Raw genomic sequence first — 24,203 nt, 5'->3', positions numbered from 1 at the left:
ACATTTTGCAAAAGGTAAAGCATGGATCTGAAGATAATGCAGAAAAATGCTCAGAGGATAAGGATAACTTGCCAAAAAGAAAACGCTCTCGGTTAATTAATAGTGTTTTTAGTGATGACAAAAAAAACGTTTAATTTACATTAATATGTATCACTTAAAAGAATTTTAATCAAGATATTTATCTTAATTATGAAAATATACTAGCATGTTTTTTTAATTATTGGAACCTAACCCTCCTTTTCGTATTAGTTCTTTGTTTCGTATAACACGGATTCGCATAACACGGCAATTTTTTGGAACGTAACTACCGTGTTATACGGGGGTTACCTGTATTTCTGTGAGAAATACTTTCTTTCTCTTATGACATGTTCGAATATTTTAGGGTCATTTAAAAATTTTTCGAGTGCAAGTTAAATACTATAAAGAATTTACATAAATTTATTCTATATGTAGCGTTTATAAATCGTATAACGTAATGTTGGTTAATAAATAAATAAATCTCTGCTACTTTTTTAATACAGGCGTAATTCTGACTGATAACATTACAACTCAGTATCAAGGGTTTGTTAGCACACAACTTCTTAACAGTGTTTATCTGTTTTATATATTATGCTATGTCGTAATTAGGTATTTTTACATGTCTTGATTCTTTATGTTCTGTAGGCACCAAGAAAACTTTCATACCCAATAGTAGTTTCTCTAGTCACAAAATTGGACAGGCTGGAAGGTAATAGGTGGGATCAAATATATCCCAAGTGACTAAAAGAGTAAATTCCTGAAGTTTCCAGTAGAGATTCTGTTAAGTTATCTGCCAAAATTATTCTGTTGTATTTGTATGTATACTTAAGACTCAACTGGCGCTCTGGAGTCAGTCATGTGAATGATGTGATGTTTCGGTTTCGTTTTCTCTCTAATTTGTGTTATACAGCATTTATCTAAAAATTAAAAGAAATAGTTTAATAACTTCTGGTGTTTTATTTTTAACAGATTCAATCTCAGATTCCCCAAAGCGAGAGGTTGATGCGTAGTAACTTCAGTGAACAATCGTACAGGTCTATCGCTTTTTCTCTTAGTTATTACACGATATTTAAATTGCCTTTATATAATTGTTTTTTCCTTTTTTCGGAAAATCTTTACAATGCCTTTATACATAACTTTCAATTTGCACGATATTTAAATTGCATGATTTCATTTCTTACACGACTTAATGTTTAAAATAAAATAATATATGTTCCTTGGAACCTTACATAAAGTTGCTATTAAGAACTTATATAAGAACACTCTTATTGACAGAAAAAGTGGATCATTATTTTTTTAAAAAGATGTGCATTTCGGGCCCTATGCCCCTCTTCAGTCCTTATTACTTATAATGATACTACTAATATACAAGAAATAGAAAATACAGATCCACTTTTTCTATCAAGAGGAGTGTTCCTGTATAATAAATTTTCAATAGCAATTTTATGGATGGTTCTAAGGAACATACAACCGATTGGAAGAACAGCAAGCATCCAAGTACTAAAATAATGTTATTAATTATTTCGTTCAGTTAGTAATATGCTCGCTATTATGACGTTGTAATCGCCACTACTTACAACTCAAAGAGATACTAGGCACATAACTGTAAAAAGTCGTTCGGAATTCGTTATATTTTGATCGGCGCCTGTTTTAATTAGTTTTAAGTTAAAATTAATGATGTTATCAAAATTAGAGCCCATGAGAACATTACACAAAATCAAAACAATTTTTTCAGGGTTGGAAATTGCACTTCCTCCAGCGACAGCTCTCACATATTAAATAGAAGGAACCGCCAATGGTCGGCATTAAACATAATGAAAATAATAAGCAGAAAAAGTTTACTATTTTTTTACTTTTAGAGTGATTTGATACCATATAATAAGTTTAGAATGATATGGACATTTCGTGAAACTTTTCAGGATTATTTTGTACAAAACAAATGTTACGAACAAATTGCTGAAATTCCGCATTTCTTTATATATGTGGGGTTTAGACAAGTAACATGCCTAAACTATTAAGGCAATAAATTTACGAGGGGTTGAGTGGGAGAGTCAAGTGAAGGGAGAGGCGAGAAGGAGGGAGTGTCGAGCAAGGGTAGTAGAAAACAGGACGACGGTGGGCGACGACGCAAAAGTGGAAAGTAGAAAGAAAACAAAAGACGTTACGAAGGCGAAAGCATTATTATTCCATCAAGACGGTTACGACGGCTACGAACTCTGGAAGTTTATTGTCATTTGTATAATTCTCAATCTCAATACCTTTTTCCTACAAATTTTTGGGGCTCGTCCGGAATCTTGAGAAATTCACACGAGAACTTTTAGAAGTGCAATGGAGTCCAGACAAGATGGCGGAGTTAGTGACGCCGCGGTGAACGACGAAGAACTACGACTGACTGTTTTAACTAAGGACAATACGATGCCGGATGTGAAACATCTTAAGTGTGCTGATCTGAAAATCGAACTAGGACGACGTAAATTGAAAACCACGGGTAGCAAGAGAGAGTTAGTGCAAAGATTGGAGGCGGCACTTTTGATTGAGAATGCCAGAGAAAACGACGTACAAAGCGATGACGATGCTGACGAAAGTGAGGACGAAGATAGTAATATTATGCGCTATAAAAGTGAGTATTCCAAGCCGATGTTTACTTTTAGAGATGTTGATGAATCCCTTGAAACGTTCAGTGGTGACGACGGGAAGAATGTTGTAAAATGGATCTCCAATTTCGAAGACATGGCGGAGATGTGTAATTGGAATGGCATGCAAAGGATAATTTACGCAAAACGACTACTTAGAGGATCAGCGAAAATGTACGTTAACTACGAACAATGTACCAAATCATGGCGATCATTAAAAGAAGCCCTTTGCGCCGAGTTCTCTCCTAAACTCAACAGCAGAAAGATTCATAAGCAGCTGTCAATAGAAGTAAAGCATCAAAACGAGACTTACCAGGAATATATGTATAGGATGATCGAAATTTCGTCACAAATTACAATTGAGGACGAATCGGTAATACAATACATTATCGATGGAATTCCGGATGAACAAGTATGTAAGACAGTGCTGTATGGTGCTACTACCTTTAAAGAATTCCGAAAAAAGCTGAGAATCTACGAAAACATGAGATCAAGTCGTAAGCCAAGTGATAAAATGACGGTGGGATCCAAGAAGTTAGGGCGTGAGATTAAGCCTAATAATTCTTATAGAGATGAAAAACGATGCTACAACTGTGGCGGGAAAAATCATATGAGCAGAAGTTGTCCGGAGAAAGACAAAGGAATGAAATGTGTCAGTTGTAACAATTTTGGTCATATTTCATCTGAATGCCCTCTAAATGTCGAGAAAAGAAGTTGTGAAGTAAAGGGAAAAGAATTTAAGTCAAAGCCTGTAAAAGAAGTTAAAATAGGGGAAGTGAGTTTCGCCGCCCTTATAGATTCAGGAAGTGATATAAATTTGATGAGAGCCGATGATTACGTAAAGATGGGCGCACCAAAATTAACTGGAAATTCATTGGAATTTCACGGAGTAAGCGAGTGAAAGAGTTTTACGCTTGGAAGTTTTTGGTCTGTGGTAAGTGTTGACGGAGACCAATTTTCAGTCCCCATACATGTAGTTCCTACTTCATTCCTTGCTTATCAGTTGTTGTTGGGAGCAGACTTTCTAAAACAAGTTCATATTAGTTTAAAAGGAGGTTGTATTGAGAAAATTACCAAAACAAAAGATGCAGAAGTAAATGTCTTAGACGTATACGATATTGATGTTGCCTGCGTAGACACTGGTGGAGTTGACTTGAGCCATATCAATGATGCAGGATATAGAGGGGAGCTCCTAGGTTTAATTAAGAACTACAACGCGGTCAGAGAACAAGAAACAGGAATCGAAATGAACATTATTCTAAAAAATGATGTTCCAGTTTGTCAACGCCCAAAACGACTATCTGCTAGTATGAGTTCCTACGTGCACCTTTTGGATTGTGCAATTCTCCTGCCGTTTTTCAAAAATTTATTAATACTATTTTTAAGGAACTGACTCGTCAAGGAATTGTTGTAATTTGTCGATGACTTAGTAATACCTTCTGCCGACGCCGAAACTGGTATGCAGAGACTAAAGTTAGTGTTGAAGACAGCAAGTAGTTTCGGATTGGATATCAATTGGAAAAAATGTCGCTTATTGCAGAAAGAAATAATCTTCTTAGGACATTCTATTAGAGAAGGGGAGATTATACCCTCCAGTGATAAGATAAATGCCGTAACTAAGTTTCCTGAACCGAGAGACGTTAAATCTGTCCAAAGTTTCATTGGTTTGGCAAGTTACTTCAGGAAGTTCGTACCAAATTTTGCATTGCTTGCTAGACCGCTGACTAATCTGCTACGCAAGGACTCTAAATTCTCTTTTGGCAAAACCGAACGAAACACATTTGGTAAACTGAAATCTGTGTTAAGCAGTCAACCAGTCTTGAAACTCCACCGACACACTGCCGAGACATAACTACACACGGATGCGTCGAGTTTTGGTTATGGGGCAATCTTACTGCAGAGAGACTCAGAAGACGGTTCATGGCATCCTGTTTATTATGCTAGTGGTAAGACTACTCCGGCTGAAGAAAAATACCATAGTTATGAGCTGGAAGTGTTGGCCATTGTAAAGGCTTTAAAAAAGTTTCGAATATACCTACTTGGAATACTTTTCAAAATAGTGACGGACTGTAAAGCGTTCGAAATGACGATGAAGAAGAAAGATCTATGTGTCAGAGTTGCCAGATGGGCACTCTTGTTAGAGGAATTCCATTATACAGTTGAGCACCTATCTGGAACTAAAATGAGGCATGTAGACGGTCTAAGTCGCTATCCTACCGCTGACGTAATGTTGATCGAAGAAAACAAAGATAGTGTCATAGCTAGACTCAGAAATGCACAAAAAGAAGATAGTGAATTAATGGAGATAATTAATAAGATAGATATGGAAAAGGCAAACGGTTACGAAGTAAAGAGCGGGATTCTGTACAAGGAAGTAGATGGAAAGTCGTTAATAGTAGTTCCCTTACAGATGCAAGCCGATATTATCAGGGATGCGCACAATCAAGGTCATTTTGCCGTTAGGAAAACCGAAGCACTACTGAAGCACTACTGAAAAAGGACTATTAGTTCAAGAATATTAAGATTAAAATCGAAAAGATCGTGAGAAATTGCATAAACTGTATCATAGCAGAAAGGAAAAGAGGAAAATCAGAAGGATTTTTCAATCCACTTGACAAAGGTGATCGACCTTTCGATACTTATCACATTGATCATCTGGGTCATTTGACACCGACTAAGAAGCGTTATCAGTACATATTTGCGGTTACGGATGCTTTCACCAAGTTTCTGTGGCTCTATCCCACTAAATCAACGGGGGCAGAGGAAGTTATAAGTCGATTGGAAAAACAGGCGGTTGTATTTGGTAACCCTAAGCTATTCGAATTACTACAGGCGTTCCGAGAGCCAATGGACAGGTGGAGAGAATGCATCAAGTCATTATGTCGTTGCTTGCTAAACTGTCCGCGCCAAAGCCCGAAGAATGGTATAAACACGTTGATCTGGCAATGAAATACATCAATTCCTCGTATAACCGAAGTGTTGATAGATCTGCTTTCGTGTTGTTGTTTGGTACCAGAATGCATTTAAAGGAGAACCTCGAACTACGAGAACTGATCGAGAAAGAAAAAATTTTGTGCTTTGAGGAAGAAAGGGATGAAATTAGGGCAACGGCAAAAGAAAACATTAAGAAGCTGCAAGCGGAGAACAGGAAAACATTTGACAAGAAAAGGAAACGCCCCATCAAATTCTCAGTCGATGATCTAGTAGCTATAAGGAGGACGCAATATGGGCCCGGCTTAAAAATTCATCCTAAGTACTTAGGGCCGTACAAAATTAGGAAAGTTTTAAGAAATGACAGATATTTAGTCGAGAAGGTAAATGATCACGAACGGCCAATGCACACGTCTACATCTGCTGACAACATGAAAGTGTGGGTCCGTTCAACTAATGACGTATTCGACCGGTCAAACGAAGATATCGGGGACGATGTCAGCTGTCAGGGTAGCCAAATGTGGGGTTTAGACAAGTAACATGCCTAAACCATTAAGGCAATAAATTTACGAGGGGTTGCGTGGGAGAGTCAAGTGAAGGGAGAGGCGAGAAGGAGGGAGTGTCGAGCAAGGGTAGTAGAAAACAGGACGACGGTGGATGACGACGCAAAAGTGGAAAGTAGAAAGGAAACAAAAGACGTTACGAAGGCGAAAGCATTATTATTCCGTCAAGACGGTTACGACAGCTACGAACTCTGGATGTTTATTGTCATTTCTATAATTCTCAATCTCAATACCTTTTCCTACATATATTAATATTATTGTTCACTAAATGACGAATGCACTTAATGCTATCATTCCTGTGACATTTTCAGACAGAAAAAAATAACCAAACTTTGATTTTTCAGATTGCTATTTTCTATATAAAAACACCCAGAGTAACCCTTCCATATTTTAAAGGTTCGTTCTCGTTGATAACTACTAAAACTGTGTTGGGAGCTGCTCACGTAACGTATAAGTATGATTTTTAAATTTTAAATAAAAATAATTTCACATTTTAAAAATTGTAAATGTAATATAGTCCAGTAGAAAAGAAGGTGATATTATGGAATTCGCAGGTATTATAGAACCCCTCCATTTCAGACTGATAATAGAGGCGAACTCTAGCAAATCGTGGCTGAGCTGCACTAAGCAGACATTCATAACAAAGGGAGAACGCCTCCCATTTCAGTTATGCTCAGTGAAACAGGACGTATGTATTTTTCGCAATTTCGAACTTTTGAATGGTAAGTGAATTTAATTACTTCTAAAATATAAATCATGTAGTTGTAAATTCCCTGATGCATGAGTCCCGTTCTATAGGCCTAAGAGTAGACTGCATGTTAGTCTGTCTTATGTTAACGTTTTTAAAATTTGGTGTCGACAAAAATTAAGTTAACCTAAGATGGTGATGCGTGAAATACGAACCGCATTTGTGCTTTTAATATGGAACACGACTCCTCTGGAGTTCCGTATTACCCATAAATTCAAACCATGGAATAATTTTTGTAAAAGTATGTTGTGGATGAATGAAAAAAATTAGAAATAGATACCTAAAACTATAAATAAGTAGATCTAGTTAAATTCCGAAGTTATTTTATTTGAAAAACTTCTGGATAGATAAGTGTAAAAAAATCACTTCGAAAAATCAGTTTAAAAATGATTTTTTCGAAGTGATTTTTTTTAATTTTCAGATGCTTACAGTCCAGCTGAACAAGTCAAAGAAAACCCCGACGAGAGAGACATGGAGCAAGAAGAAAATGGCAGAGGCAGTGAGTATGGTAAGAGACAAGAAAATGGAGCTGAAGAAAGCTGCAAAATTCTATGAGGTGACAAATACTACTTTGCGAACTCTCTTTTTGCAAGCAGACATTCATCCGGAGCAATTTGTGAAAAAGCCACTAGTTAGAAAACCATTTCTTCCTGAGAATATCGAAAAAAATCTGGTGGAATATATATTGTTGATGGAGGTCATATTTTTTTATTAAAACATTTTTTCGATAAAATACATTGGAGTAAATTATTTTGTAATTAATTAACTTTTTTGTACTTTTCTATTTGTTTTTGAATACATTAAAGCATTTTGTTGAAAATATACAATGGGGTTTCATATTGCCACCTGGCTTCCCAAAAACTACTTTCTGACTTTTTTACGGAAGCCTTCAAAACCCATACTTATAGTTATGCTAGCAAAAAATCTAATTAGGAACAGTTAGTTTAATTGTTACCAGTACTTTTCGCACAAAAATCTGGGCGTAGTTATGATACCTTGTTTACAATTCACTATAATGAAAATGGGGTTCCCTAATACCACCTTCCTTTATATTTAATTGTTTACAATTAAATATAAAACTATTTAATTGCTAGAATAAATAATAATAATCACTTATAACATAAATTATCATTTAAAAATGTTTTTCCATATCTTCTTATTTGAATTTTCATATTTTATAGTGCCACAGCCGAAAATTTATTTGGAAAAATCGGAAACAGTAATAAATTTATGGGAAAATTAATTTTTTTTTCGAAAAAAATTGAACATCCAAAATATAATCACAAGAAATTTAAATATGATATTGTGTTGTTAATATTAAAAGAAGATGTTTCTAATTTGTGCCTAACCAATCCAAAGCCTGTACCTATCGCTTTGCCATTGTCACACAAGGAAAATACTATGAAAGATGCAATTATAGTAGGATGGGGAGACATGGGTAAGTAAATATCTTTTAAATAAATTATTTAATATTATATGTTCCAAATATAAGTAAAACATTCAGATCAAAAATTCTATATTAAGTCATTTGAAATATATTTACATTATGCCATTCCATATATTTCAAACATGTGATAATTCCTTGATGAAAAGACAGAACTATTCTTTTTTTACAATTAAAAGATAAATAATTTTCTGGAGCAAACGAAACAAATGATTATATTTTTGTATACACGTATTACAGCCTAGGGAAGGTCATTACTAAACTGTAAAAAAGAATGATTCATACATTCATAATAAATCCATTATGTTTACGACTAATAATCCGTGTGTAGCAGGCTATTAACAGAAAAGAACTAAACAAAATAGTTATAAGTTTCCTTTAGGCTTGGAGTTATGACTGATAGATTCAGTCATATCGTAAAATCATATTCAAAAAGTTTAGACAATCCAGTTGCCTTGTGTTATACATCACATGCAGTACAAAGTTGTAATTCTTTACTAGATTCACCAGTAACTCACAAAAATTATGAATAATCTGAAGTGTTTCGCTACTGTTTTCAAACCAAAATGTCATATTGTACAATATTTAGGTGTAAAACTTGTTCCAGAAACCATCTCTTTCTTATACAAACCTTGATTAAAAAAATTTACTTGTGAATTCTGCAAATAATTTCCTACCTAGCTACAAAGGTATTGTGCAGGCGCATCTAACTGACTGGCCTAATAAAGAAAACACTATCAATTGCACATTGAAGATTTATTAGAAAACAAATAACTATTGATAATATTCAAGACGAACTATTTTCTAAAATTTAGTCGATATCGCAATATAGTAAATATATCAAAGCAGTTAGATTTACAATTTTTTCACTATATAAAAGTAACGTTTTATTCTACCTGTAGGTAAGGCCTGACGTTAGATATTTATTACACTTTATCTCAAGGCAGAACTAATGATTTATGGCCAGATCCAACAGATTCTCATCTAATATAAATCATGCTGTTTCTAAATGATGGGAAATTTTACAATCAATCCTGAATTTGTCATGCATTTCTTAGACTTGAGCAATTCCAAAATATAAAACTATTTCAATTATTCACGATTTCTTAATTTATCTTATGCCAAACAAGACTTAGCATATATATTGCACAGTATATGCACTCCAACTCGAGTAACCGCCTCCTTCCTATTTCATAACATTTTACCATAGCGGATCATAAGGGTTTCAACTTTATAATATTGTGAGAATTCTACTGTCCCGTTTATTTTATTTTTTTGTTTAATATAAAATTTTAGAGAAATAATTAAAATAATAAACAAAACTTTCCACTGAAAAGGGGAAACGTTGTGTCACATTCCCGACACAAGGAAAGTTAAATTTCCTTTTCCATACCTTTTATCTCAAAATTTTAGGGAAAACACTGGATGTTCGCCCCTCTAAACATCTCCACACATCCTGTTGACGTGTGGTAAAACCTTCATTCTAATTAGATGAAGACGTTACAATATGACGTATCATTTCCTCTGATCGAGGAGTTCGTCGAAGACCTTCAGAGAGAAAAAGTCTACTCCAAAAGCCCGAGAACCAGCTTCCTCCCAGAACCTTCCTCGCCGAAAGGTTGTTGAATTTAAGTACAGACGAAACCAAGATCTTCCACATTCGGATCTATCGTCACTTTCAATAGTTCGGACAAGAAACTCCAAATAATTATCTCTCCAATCCCGTACGAGGTAGTATACAAGATATAGAATTTATGTGGACACTCTCTTTCGCGAGTTAGGTTCAAATCGATTATCTTGTAGTATTGGTTTTTATTTATTTTACTAAATATTTTTATTATTTTAAAATGGCCCTATCGTTGTCTCGAATCCGAGCCTACATACACTCCACTTACTCGCAACCCCCCACTCGAAATTCCTCTCAAAAGAGTACGAGCGTGCCTAACGCTATATCTAAACTGGTGTCAGGAAAAATAAACTTGCAGGGGTTTCTCACGAACTTTTGTTTTTCATTACAAGTCTAAGAAAGCCATCCTTCGACTCTGCGGGCCAGTCCAACCGATTACGCTAACGGATAAGTAGCAAAGAGACTTACCCAGCCTCTCTACCACGGCTAGCCCCTGACAATATGAATATACATCTTGTATGTTGCAAATGCACTATTATACTTCGCAGACCTTTGCATTTCACAAGATGTAAGGAACTGCTTTTCTTATCTTGTGCAATTTTATTTTTTTCAGTTAAAGAATTCAACCATTTTCCTCTCTTAACAGCTTGTCCATTCTCCAAATTTATTACTATTTTCCTAGAATTTCGGGAAAACTTTTTAAATTACTTACAAAATATTATAACGACTTTAAAGTTAAACGTTGTTTCTTATAAATCGATTATAAAACACTAAAATTTCTGATAGTTTATTATAAAATTGAATTATATCATGATAATTTTAATACAACATTTATATGTATGTTATTTAGAATATAAGTACACAGACTACGAATACTGTCTTAGAGCTGCTTACACGGATGTTATCGATCCTAGGGACTTGACAATTGACGGGGAGCCATACGATGGCTCAGTACTTCAGACACGAAAGCAAGGAGTTAGTACTATGTATGTAAGTATAAAAATACAGAAAAAGGTAAGGAATATATAAAAAAAAAACGATCCTATAAAAATCAAATTTTGGAATTTAGGGTGATTCAGGCGGTCCTCTGATATACGAAGATAAGAATGGATGCAAAGTACAGCTTGGAGTTATAGGTGCTGGAACGTTAGAAGCCGGAGGTTTAAATATTTTTATGTCTACAAGCTACTTCTCAAATTTTATAAAAGAAAACAGCGAAGGAGAATTGACTTATGAAAATGTGTAAATAGTTAACTGATAGACACAAATGTTTACAAATTCTATGCAAAGTATGTAAAAATGTAATACATTAAAATGGAAATAGTGTACTAAGAATTGTTTTCATCAATTCCACGGGAAAGATTGTGTAAATACTGGTAAAAGTAAATGTAATGTTATATCGAAAAATAGTATATTGAACTTCTTTTAAAAGTGATGTTAAAAGTGAAGATCACATCCTTCATAAAACTGAAATTACTTTTGAGTATTCTTTGTTGCTAATTTAACTGGAAATAAAAATATGTTATACAGTATATTGGTTTGAATAAACTTCGCGAAATGTTTATGAATGAATTTAATCAGGGATCACACAGACCTGAGAGTGCGAGGAGCTTCTTAAAGGGTGCGAAACGATGATTAAAATTTTGTAATTTTAGCAATTAATTCGCAAGTTTTTAATCAATTGTTATTCATTAATGAGAGAATCTCTAAAAATTGTACAATCTCTATCTAACCTTAACAGAGATTTTGAAATAGCATAGAAACTAATATCCTAGAGGTATTCTAGTAAAAAAATTAGTGGCTTAAAGAACATAATTACATAATGCAGGATAATTTTTATTTGAAGTATTAAAAGACAGACTCGAAAAAAATTTTAATTTTTAATGTAAATCTTTACATCCTTTTTACAGTCCATCGCAGATGTAACAACAAACTGGCTCGAAAGGGCCCCAAAGTGCTCCAAGCAGTTCAATATGGCTTCAAGACACGGTATATACTGTATTGTGAAAAATTTTATCAGTGTTTTATTGTGAAAGCGCTGAATCCTACAATAAAAGGTCGGAATTTTGATCATTTTTAAATTTTTTAATGATCTATATTCGTGCTTTAATGAAGATTTATTATAGCTTCGAGCGAGTTTTGTTGTTACTTCTGGACTTTAATTTTGGATGTGAAACAACGGAATGCACTAGATCTGTAGAAGCTCTAAATCAGGGGTGTCCAATCCGCGGCCCAATAAACGTGTACACAAAACCGACAATTTTTATTATTACAGTACTTATTTATTTCAACGGTATAAACTCAAAAAAGGAGTTTCACAAAGCCGTAAACCTTTGTACATATTTTATTTTTGAGTGGAAAAGAAATATTTTCAAATACTTAGAAATGTGTGAATGAGGAAGGTATACTAAATAAAGCTGGAGTTGGCTCTCAAAGGAGTATAGATTCAAATTCGGGGAAAGGAGAGGAAGACCTAAAGATAAAAAGTAATGAGAAAGATTAAATAGACCTTCTGTTATGCGAATATACCCCCTTAATTTTCCAACCTTCCTCACTTCTTTATCTTTTGTCCTTTCTCTCCTTTTCCCTCATTTGGGTCTATAATCCTTTGAGTAACAACTCCAGCTTTATTTAGTATTCCTTTCAGCGTTGCAAGATTTGGCTACTTTGCACCAAATTTGGCTACCCTTTTATTAGTTTGATGTAAAAAATATCAGTTAGCACATTGGTTACTTTTTGGGCTACATATTATTTATAAATACAGTAGAGCGTCGATTTTCCGAAAGTCAATCATCCGAAAAAATTCCAGTCGGCAAATTTAAATTTTCGCCAGTGCTGTGGCGCTTCAATCTTTGGCTACGTCTTGGGCTACTCAAATATTTTACGTTTTTGATACTAAATTAACATCTGAAGTATAATTTTTTATTATTTTTATATTTTTCAATATATTTATTTTGTTTGTACAAAATAAAAAAATAATTTTTAACGATACAATAGTCTTCGTTAGGCTTAAAATCAACGAAAATTCAACGCGAAGTGACATGCAACGGAGAAAAATTTCGACATCGGATACGTTAAACTATTTTTTCGTACGTAAATCAGTTATCCGAAATATCAGTTATCCGGACAACCCCAGTCCCCAATTGATTCGGAAAATCGACGCTCTACTGTATATTAGTTGAATAAAAATGCACTTTAAAATGGTGTTTCGTCGTTTTTTATTAATTAGAGACCCAAATAAAACAAATATTTGTGTTTTTCAAATAAATTTTTGTTCGTCTCCTTTATAATAAATGAATTTATCTATTTCTAAATAAAAATTGAAAGTGTGTGTAAAAGAAATTTTTAAAAATATTCTTCTTTGTGGTGAACTTTTAATACTTATTATTATAATCTAGACATGTTAATCCTTAAATATACTTATATATTTAAGGATTGGGCCAAAATATACTTGTGGCCCAAAACTCCATGACTTCTTCCAATGTGGCCCAGAAAAACAAAAAGGTTGGACATCCCTGTTTTAATTATTAAGATAGATGGATTCTGGAACATATTGCTTATGTTTATTGCTCAGTTTAAATTAGATACGGGGAGACTATCTGCTGTTTGACGTGATAATTAAGTTCTTTTTTGTCTTATAGGTAAGCCCTTCTTTTTTACTATGTCTCAAGAAGTAAAGAGGAAGACTTTTTCACCGACTGTTCCAGAAAGAACACCGAGTAGACCTAGAATGAGTAGTTCTGGCCAAAATGAGGAGGCTGTGGTATTATTATAAAATCTGAGTTTTGATGTATCGGAAGGTGTTCGTTCATCATTGCTTATGCATGCTGCTCTTAATAGCAAGGTGGATTTTATAAGGCGACTCAACCGTCTAACAGAATGGCTTAAGAATGTCGATGAGGCACTCGTTGATTTTGAGGTCAGATTAGTTTATATTGAGGCAAAGGTGGGTTCGGTTGGGTTGGAGCGGGGAGTTTCTCCTTCATTGATAATCTCTCTCTCTCTCTCTCTCTCTATATATATATATATATATAAACGGACGTGTGTGTCACTATATTTCACTTTTCCGCCAAAAATACACATCGCACATGAATGGTGTTTGTATGTGGTAGTAGCCCCAAGTCTCCATTCGTGCACTATGGTGGTTGCGTCTCGATAGCTATAAGGGTGCGGGAGATATGGGGCTGAAAGTGGTTTTCTATTTCGAATTTTATGTTCGAATATCGTTCGAATTAAATTCGAACATAAAATTCAAATATTGGTTCGATTATAGAACGATCGTAAACGTTCCAGAAACGTTGAAAATAGTTCGTTTGACTGGATGTGAACAGGAGACGATCAGAAATAGAATCGGGACCAGGAAGTGTTAATATAAAGCGGCATGCCAAGATTTACAGGCGGTTTTTTGCGCTTTTGCGGGAAATCGAACATATTTTTATGCTCATGGAAAAATTATCTGGAAACGTCTGGAAACGGGAGACCTAATTCTTGCATTTTGTGAAAACGGATAAGATTGGCTATAATGTAATTATCTTAATCTTCACTATCGTTACTTTTTGCCCACAAATAAAAACCCAGCGAAGCGGGTCCTTGCAGCTAGATTCCAGATTGCTTAGAAAAACAGTATTTTATATATATATAAAAACTATATTACATACAAATGTACGAACAAATAAAAACCCAGCGAAGCGGGTCCTTGCAGCTAGTATTCGTATAAAAATGTCGAATATGAAACGTGAGATGGATTATATGGACAATCAGCGCAGAATTCATAATGTAGTCATAAATGGTTTGGAGGAAGGAGAGGGTTGGTTGGTTGCAGTTTTTTTTTGGCCCAAGGGCCACAAAAGACAAGCTGCGCCACGCAAAATGGTTAATTCGCCCAACTTAATACATATATATATTATAAAAAATAATAACTAAGACACAACGAGTATATACATAATAAGAACAATTATTTGTCAGTTTATTTCTTTTAATGATAAATTATCTTTTAAAACAGCAGTTTTTGAATCTCGTAATCTGAATGTATCTGTTAACGATGACTTTTCTCAACGATTAACATTAGGTATAAGTTAAGGATATTTAGAAGGCAGAAGAAATCTGTAAATGCTCATAGAATTATTTTAACCTATGATAAAATAATTATTGATGAAATGAAATATGGATTTGATGAGGATTCGGTAAAATTATTGCTGTTTCTACATAGCAATCAATGGTCCAGGCTACCTCTATAGTGGCTTGGAATTGCGTTGGTATTAAAAACATGCCAAATTTGTTTTGGAAGTATATATCGCAATTTGATGTAATTTTTTATATCTGAAGCATGGTATTCTTCTAATAGTAATAAAAGGAATTTGGAAGATCTATCGGATTATAATTATGTGTTATTGGTCATGCTTTCAGAGATGGTAATAGGAGTATATTTAAGGTTGGATAGTTGTTATTTATGAGTTAGTTTCTGTTATAAAGTAACTTATAGAGATGATAATATTTTTGGTTTTGATTAACATTATATTTCCCGTGGATGAATTTTTGATATGTTCTGTTATGCATGAGCATAGTTGGCAGGAAATTTGAGATTTTAATGAATTCTCACTTTAATGAAGATTCTAATTTAATTATTCTTGGTGTTTTTAATGCTCGGGTGGGTGAAGAAAATGTTGTCCCTGAATACATCGGTGATGCTTTTGGTGTTGATCTCGCTAAAAGAAGCAGGATATCTAAGGATGCTATCGTGAATAGCAGAGGTCAAAAGATACTTCAATTTTGTGAAATGTGTTAAATATTATTTTGTTGATGATTGTTGTTTGTCGGACCATTTTCCTTTGGTATTGTTTGGACAATCCATTACAACCTTAGGTGAACAATAAGGACAGTTTTCATGAATTTTTTTGGAATTTTGAGATAATGAACAGATTTGTGTCTGATTTTGAGAAACATTTGTTGGGAAGTGTTTCTTCATCACACGTAAGTTAGTCAATTTTTGAGTTAGCTAATTGCTGTAATATGAATTTTAAACCAAAGGATTGTGTGAGAGTCGAGTTTAGTGAATAAATTCGTTAAATAAAATTTTTGTTAAGGGAGGAAAAGAAAAAAAAATCTAACTTCAAACTGCTATAAAAAAAAGACATAAAAATCTTTTCCCACGAACTTAGTTCCTTGTCAAGTATGATACATCGAATGTGTCACCCGAAATCTCGAAAACGACTATTGGTCAGAGAAGAAAGAACAGTCCTAATAAGGCAGTGGAAAAAACCCAAAGAGACCCCCTTTATAAAAAGGAGGGGTCGAGACGGAAGAGTCAGTCTCTGGAAATTAGTGCGCACTGTGCATCATAACAGTAAAACGGATAAGTCGCTACCAGGAACTCGCTGTTCGAAGGGACTACGCCGACAACGTTCGAAGGAACTTTGTGATACTAAAAACCCGGTTCAACGTTCGAAGGAACTTTGTGAAGACCCATTAACGATTCAACCCAGGACTAATCAACGATTGGAACTAAGGTATTTATCCTCGCGCGAAATATATGTGAGCTCTCTCTCAGAAATACGGGTAACCGGTAAAAAGTTGATATGCTAATTAACCGATTGTATATAGCTATTGCGACTATAGATAAAATGAACAATAAACGGGCATTATGTATAGAGCATGTATAGTGTGATTCCTCTGGTTCTCTCGGTACGCCTCCATCCCGGAACTAAAAGTCCACAACGCGACCGTTCGCGTAAATAAACGGCCAATAACCCTTTTTTCTGTGTCTGTTAAAAGACACAGTGGTGTCATCCTGACAGGGCGCCAAAGAGGTGCCGACCCTGCGGTCACAATTGCATCAATATTAATAATTGGTTTGATTTAGATTGTCGTTTATTGATAAAAAATGAAAATAGAACTTGGCGAACTTTTAATATAAGTGGATTGGAATGACATTCTAAAATATTTGTTTTATTTCGTGGTTTGGTTAAGAAAATTTGCTTAGCCAAGAAAAAAAAGCTTTTGTATATGGTTCAGTATTCGGGTATTCTTCGTAATAATAATAAATGGTTTTGAATTTGTGTAAAATTAAAAATAATACTAGTACAGTGAATATCTCTTTTTGGAAAAGTGGTTTACATATATATATATTTTTTTATATGGTTCTTTACTTCCTTATACTGTAGATTTGTCAGTTTTCAATGAATGTTTAACTTGGTCTGACGAAATTTTGGATGTAGACATTACGGAATTTGAGTTGAGTAACGTTTTAAGTAAAGTTAAAGCTGGCTCTCTGCCTGGGGTTGATGGTATCTCTTTGGAAATTTGGAGGATGAATTCCGTTTTCCCGATATTGCTTAAAAGATTTGATAGAATCTTGAGATCTGGGAAAGTGCTATTTTATGCCCAGCATATAAAAATGGCTCTAAATCGATTCCCAGTAATTTAGAGAGGAATTTCTCTGCTAAATTTTGTCTCAAAGATTTTTTGTAATATACTGTATCATAGGTTGGTAACTCGATTAACTTTAAATAATATCTTATTTGAGAATCAGGCTGATTTTCGAGAAAAATATTCTACGATAGATAATGTTATTTTGCATTTGCATATTTTGCGTTCTATGCTGATTTCTCTCCAGCTTTTGATACCGTAGATAAGAACTTAATGTGAGAAAAACTCTTAAAATATGGTTTGAGTTTTACATGTTTTCTTTGCTTACAGAATTATATAGAGTCTAATGTTAGAATTAAATGGGCCTTCTTTGTTCTAGGCCTTTTTTTACTGCTACAGGTGTTAGACAAGGTTGTTTTGAGTCCTGTTTTCGTTTAGATTTAAATTATTGAATTGAACAGATAAATAAATAGTTCTGATTATAAAAGTATCGATGTGAATGGCACTAGTGTTAAAATATTGGCATATGCAGATGACATAGTTTTGATTGCCGACTCCGTTAGAGGTTTACAAGGATTTATTAATATTCTGGATAAATAGAAAGTAATATGAGTTTGAATCTTATAAAATTTGAAATTGTTGTTTTCCGTAATGCAGGTAAACTTGCTAAGTTTGATAAATGGTGGTTTAGAAAGGAGGTAATACAAGTAATTTCGCAATATAAATATCTGGGTGTTATATTTAAGTATAATGGAAAATATAAATACCAAGATATTTAATTTTTATGGAGTGTTCGCTATTATCTTTTTCCGTTGTAGTATTAAATAAGTGTTTGAATTGGATTTTTAGAACAAAGGAATTGGATGAAAAACGTTGGAGTAAAATGTGTTTATGTTATATTTTAAATAAGGAGGACTTTATATGAACCAAAAGTTTAAGGAATATTTATGTTAATAATGGCATTATTATTTAATAATTCATCAAAATTAATAACTGTTGTCCTTTACTGAAATTAATTTGATAACTTTATTTTGGACTTGAATCAGCATATTAGAGTGAGCTCTTACAATATTTGCTACAAGTATTTACATAAATCGTTTTTGGACCGTTTTGTTTATAATAACAATTTCTCTTTGCACCTAGTCGTAAAGATAAAAACAAACAAACAATTTCTCTTATAATATCAGTTCTACGATAATGCAAATTAGATGTAACTCTCTTAATTATTTGCAGAATTATTACAAAGGTATTTGCGTACATTACCAAGGTGATCAGTTATTGGATGCGTTTCATGTGATAGCTAGGTGTACTAGTTTAGAAAATCTATGTGAAAGTATTTTGTGTCTCTACTATTTCGTTTGAAAAAATTTTGGAACTTATTGTGGTCATTTGAGTAGACTGACCTATATTCTGATTTGTTTTGCATATTGGAGCATTCGATTTTGTCCAAAGGTAGCATTAGTTTTTCCTTTAAATGTGTTCATGGCTAAGAAATTTTGGGAAACTATCTGCTGTTTGACATGATAATTAGTTAGTTACATTAGGGTTTATTGGCGCAAGGGCCACATAGACCAAGCTGCGCCATGTCATATGGTAAAATAATATAATCTAATAACTATAAATTAATATAAAATGTAAAATATTAAATAAATAAATAAAATAATAAATAATAATACCAATAACAAAAATATATAACAGTACACATGTATATAATAACAACATATAAATAAATAAATAGATAAATAAATAATCAAATTTGTTTATAATAATTAGTGACTTTCAGAAAGTTCAACAATTTATCAAGATTTGGCCTCTGACCCAGAATCTCTTTAAAACTTGCATTTCCAAAATGCTGTCTACGTATCTTTTCAGAGGCAATGCAGTTGCAAAGCATGTGTTTAACACTTACAGTACAGTTACAATATCGGCATAATGGCTAATCTTCACCCTTCAAAAGGTATAGATGAGTCAACCGAGTATGCCCAATTCTCAAACGAGTAAGAATTACTTCAGATCTCCTGTCATAATGTTTGTTATGTGTCCAATTTTCTATATTCGGCTTGATCTCGTGTAGTTTATTGTGGATTTGTGCATTCCACATGTTTTGCCATTGCTCTGCTAGTCGTTTTTTAACTACTAGCTTCAAATCACTTCCTTCAATAAACATTTCATGCTGTGAAGGACTAGCTGCCTTTGCAGCTGCATCAGCTTCTTCGTTCCCTCTTACGCCGATGTGCCCAGGTACCCAACAAAATTTTATAGAGAGGTTCCTCGTAAAAAAATGGCAAATAAGATTATGAATTTTAATCACTATAGAGTGAGAACTAGGTTCGCACGAGATCAAAGCCTGAAGTGCACTAACTGAGTCAGTGTAAATCACACAGCAACGATGACCTTTCCTATTTATATATTTTAAAGCTAAATACGTGATAATTAACTTCTTTTTTTTTGTCTTATATAAAAACTTGACTACACCCCCTATAATTTGTTTTTTTATTGTTTGTATAGTTCTCCCCACAATTTTTATGTTGATATTTTGTTTAAAATATTACTTCTTATTATTGGTTTTGTATAATTTGTATTTTATTTATATATATTCTGCTTTTTTGTTCTCTGTATTAATCCATTAATTGTAATATTACTGTATTTTGTATTGTATATCTAATGATTGTGTTGTATATATTCCCCGCATCATGGGTTTTCCCAGTATGTCTAAATAAAAAAAGTTATATACAGTAACCATAAGTTGGTGAGTGCGTTCTCTTAAAAGTTATGATATTCCTACGTTAAACGATTTACTACATTTTTTTAGAAGTAGTGTTAGAACTCTTCATCCAACCAAATTTAACACTAGTGAAAAGTTTACATCTAGGGTTCTTTGTCATCTCAAATGAAGGGACAATATGTGTATTGTAAGGGAGACCATTCAGTATAGAAATATGCAAAATTTCAAGAGCTTAAGGTGAATGATAGAATAGAGTTTGTAAAAAGAAAAAACCTATGTTTTAATTGCTTGTTAAAAATCCACAATGGAGAAAAAACTGAAATGCCACATTTTGTTGTTTAAACTACAAGAGGAAACTTGTGTTATGCTAAAGAAAGAAATTCTATCTCCAGTGCTAATGTCGAGCCGAGACAAAAAAGTACTTTTCCATCCATTAGTGCGAAAGCATTCACTGCCAGGTCATTTAAGCGGGAAAACTATTGCATAAAATTTATACAATTAGCAATTTGTGGGCGTTTTTACATAGTGATAATGTATTGCAGGCTGGAAGCCGATTACAAAATGCTAATATATATTTTTATTTAAAAAACATCCTGCTATATTATATGCTAAACATTCGTTAACTAAAACTATTTTACTTTATTTCCATAAGATATACAGTAGACTCCCCTATAAAACAGATTCATATAATTCTGATTCGTATATAATGGCGAAAAAATTGCGACCGTATTCATATAAACACGCTAAAGAAACTCGTATAATTCGGTAAAACATCATCTCCGACTCGTGACAGGATTGGTCGAATCTATACCAATAGCGGATATTGCACAAACCATTGAGTTTGAACGGACCTTCTAAAAACCATTTATTATTTAATGGCCATAAAAATTATATTTATATTAATGATGTCTCCAAAGTTCAGCGAATTTTTCGCAGAAAAATAATTTATCAGGAAACGCGCCCCCTCCATTCGATGCGCCACTCCGCGACGAAAACAAGCTTAAGCAATGGCGTCATCGAACGGTAAGTAATCCTACATTTTTTTGTTTATAGCATAGTTTATATGAATTATTATCAAGAAATTATATGTGTTTTGGAAATGGTGAGTCAAAGTAGTCTAGAATCGATTAATTTTATGGAAGAAAACCTTTCAAACAGCCATAGTCCGTAAACTGCTTACGTGCCGGGCAGTACACATTGGCTCATGTATTTAATTAAGGACTCGTAAAACATGAATTTCAAAAAGAATGGAACGTATCTCCGTGTTATAAGGAGTCGACTGTATTTACATCTTGATCGACAAGCTGTATTGTATCAAGTAAGACAGATAGTTTGGCCCTTAAATGGTAGATCGCTTTGTAGAAATATTGTTCATGGATGTATCACTTGTTTCAAGACTAAATCAGTCGCTTCGGAACAACTTCTAGGTAACCGACAGTACCTTATGAGACTAAATCAAAATTATGTTTTTATCTGTTCAGGGATTGATCTTAGTGGACATTTTCTTATAAAATATAACAAAGAAAGGACGTGTAACAATAAAATGTACTTATGCAATAAAGACCTTTTTCTAGACGTGGTAAAAGTGTCAAACTATTTAATGACAATGCAAGGACGTTTACTAGAGCTCAAAATGAGTTGAAGCAATTACATAACATGGTGAAAAATCCAAATGAAAAATTAGCTAATTACTTGTCCTCAAGAAATTCAGTGAAACTTTAAACCCCTAATTTTGGTGGATTGTAGGAGGCCAGAGTTAAATCCTTTAAATACAATTTTAAAGAGTTGAAGGAAGTGCGATATTCACATTGGAAGAATTTCTTACAATAACGAATCAAATAGAAGAAATTCTACATATTCGTCCCATTTTCCCTTCATCTTCTGATCCGGAAGATCTTGAAGGTCTGACATCTGCACATTTCCTTAGAGGTCGTCCAATTAATAGTATACAAGAAATTGATCTCAAGCTTTTATCAGACAACAGGGTTTCACATTAACAAAGAGTTACAAAATTAACTCTGTGAGGCCGGGACATCTCCCCAATGGGAAACTGGCTGTCGAGGTAAAGCCAATAAATCATTGACTATTAGAATCAACGTTCGCGATGTTTTGTAGATGTTCTTCTGACGTAATAAAAGGTTGGTGGCGCTCTTGACCCCTCGGGGAAGGTGACCTCATTTCACTCTCCCCTTTCTAGCACAGACCTTCCGTGACTAAAGACTGTGTGTAATCTTTGTGCACTCTCTGTTCCTTTGTTACACAACCAGTTACGTTAATCCAACTGCTTTTTTACTAATCTCTCCGACAAGCAACATCTAGTTTAACATTGACTTATTTTGTAAACAGGACCATGGCTGTAAAGGAGAGGGATGCGACACGATTTAATTGTCGCATTTCCAGACAAAATTGACACTTACCCAGTCATAGATCATATGAAACAGCGGGAAATCGACGATTAGGGCGAGTTCAGCAGTTATTTTTCACCGAGTTCAAGGCGGAAATTTGCGTTTCCTCCTTCCCAGCCGCCGCCTCCAGAGGAGGCGGCGGCTGGGACTGATTGGACCCAGCTGCACCTTCTCCGAGTAAGAGAAACACATTAGAACAAAATTTACGTCACTCGGGGAAGGGCATGGTCCGATTTCAAAGGGCAATGGCCTGAACAGGTATGTTCAGCTATCCTGCGACCCGAATCAGGCCCCTGGAAATAAAGAGGGACAAATCGAGTGATAAGAGACCACCATTCGTACAAGCAAAAAGCGGAATTTCGGGTAAAAAATGACATAAAAGCCTGAAATCCAGGACACAATGAAGTTTTGGAACTGGTCAGTCCACCATCATCTCTGCATAGGATTAAGCCAAGGATCGAGGACGACCCCATTAGGCTAAGTGTGAGTGCGAACGACTACTCTGGCCTCTGCCCATACCCGCCAGAAAAACTTTTTCTGAACTTCGTAAAGTGTCCTTGGAGACAAACTTTTTCCAGGACTCCAAGAAAGAAGATTGTATGGACGAACTCTCCTACGCTTCTTTTGGCATCTCCAATGGGATAGCAGTCTTGTCAACTATTTGTAAGCATGTCTATTACTTAAATAAACCCCCATACGCCAAAAGACTTCTCGCGTCATCCTGACCGAGAAAAGCGAAGGTCAATAGACCTCTCACCTAAGTCAAGTGGCATCGAACTCTAAAACCTCACAATCCTTACGATTCATCTAGATATACGTACTTTATAGGAGATCTGTCACACGTTTTGAAAAATATCTGTGCTGCCCTGTTAAATAATGTAAATATTATTCTATCAGCTGAAACTATTCATAAATATAATCTTTCAACGAATGTTGTAGATCTGCATCATGTTATTAATTTAGCTAACTATCAATGTTGTGAGTTGAAGTTAGCACCTCAACATACTTTACAGCATCTTAGTACATATAATTTTCTGAAAATAAGGGTTAATGTTGCCTTGAAATTTTTTAATCGTAATACTAGTACTGCATTGCGATACATGATGGATGAAGTTGGTTGGAGTAGAAATGTTGAAACTACAGCTTAGTTTATTAAAGTTATTGTGAAATGGTTTAATTTCATGTCATAAAGATGTCCTGTTACAGCGCTCAGTCTTCACGATAAGAACAAATATGACAAATCGGTTGTCTTCTTAAAATTTTCAATGCCCTCAACAATTGGAAGTGGTTGGAATCCAGTACAGTTGGGGCTATATTGTCTACCACTTCAGTTTTAGATTTAGCACAGTTACTATTACAGAAGCATAGTTTCCTTTTTTTTTATTTTTTACATCCAGGTACAGTCAGAATTTCCTTGAAAATTTATTCTCGTGCATTAAAAAAAATAATCCTGCACTAACTGCACTTGAATTCAAGAATAACCTGCAATTGACGACCATTGCTCAGTAACTAAAAGCTCCTTCATCTTCAAATTATGATGATGATGATGGGAAATTCCTTCAAGTTTTTAGATAACTCTCAGAACAGTCCAGTTACAGAAAGTTGCTTCATCGATGATGAATTTATGTGTAAAGGAGAATAGCAGGTAAACAATATGAAACTTGAGCAAGATTTCATGTATTTTCTTGCAGCATATGCCATAAGCAAGTAAACATTGAAGACTGCCACGGTAACAGTTGGTCAC

General features: G+C 34.2%; 2 protein-coding genes across 2 annotated transcripts; both read left to right on the top strand.

Annotated features, from left to right (window-relative positions):
* The first annotated feature begins 1,999 nt into the window (after positions 1-1,999).
* LOC111642011 lies at positions 2,000-3,629 on the top strand. Its single transcript, XM_023388268.1, has one exon. It carries the CDS (start codon positions 2,347-2,349, stop codon positions 3,550-3,552), a length of 1,206 nt encoding a protein of 401 aa, XP_023244036.1. The 5' UTR covers positions 2,000-2,346; the 3' UTR covers positions 3,553-3,629.
* Positions 3,630-11,937: 8,308 nt separating this feature from the next.
* On the top strand, positions 11,938-24,040 carry LOC111642005. Its single transcript, XM_023388262.1, has 5 exons — positions 11,938-11,953; positions 13,606-13,727; positions 18,563-18,662; positions 23,288-23,581; positions 23,698-24,040. The coding sequence occupies exons 1-5, from the start codon at positions 11,938-11,940 to the stop codon at positions 23,916-23,918; spliced, it is 753 nt and encodes a 250-aa protein (XP_023244030.1). The 3' UTR covers positions 23,919-24,040.
* The last annotated feature ends 163 nt before the right edge of the window (positions 24,041-24,203 follow it).

The sequence above is a fragment of the Centruroides sculpturatus genome, unplaced genomic scaffold (genome assembly GCF_000671375.1).
Source record: "Centruroides sculpturatus isolate CEXI.00-Female unplaced genomic scaffold, Cexi_2.0 scaffold1579, whole genome shotgun sequence".
NCBI classification, from domain to species: domain Eukaryota; kingdom Metazoa; phylum Arthropoda; class Arachnida; order Scorpiones; family Buthidae; genus Centruroides; species Centruroides sculpturatus.
This window is presented reverse-complemented; position numbering and strand designations above follow the sequence as displayed.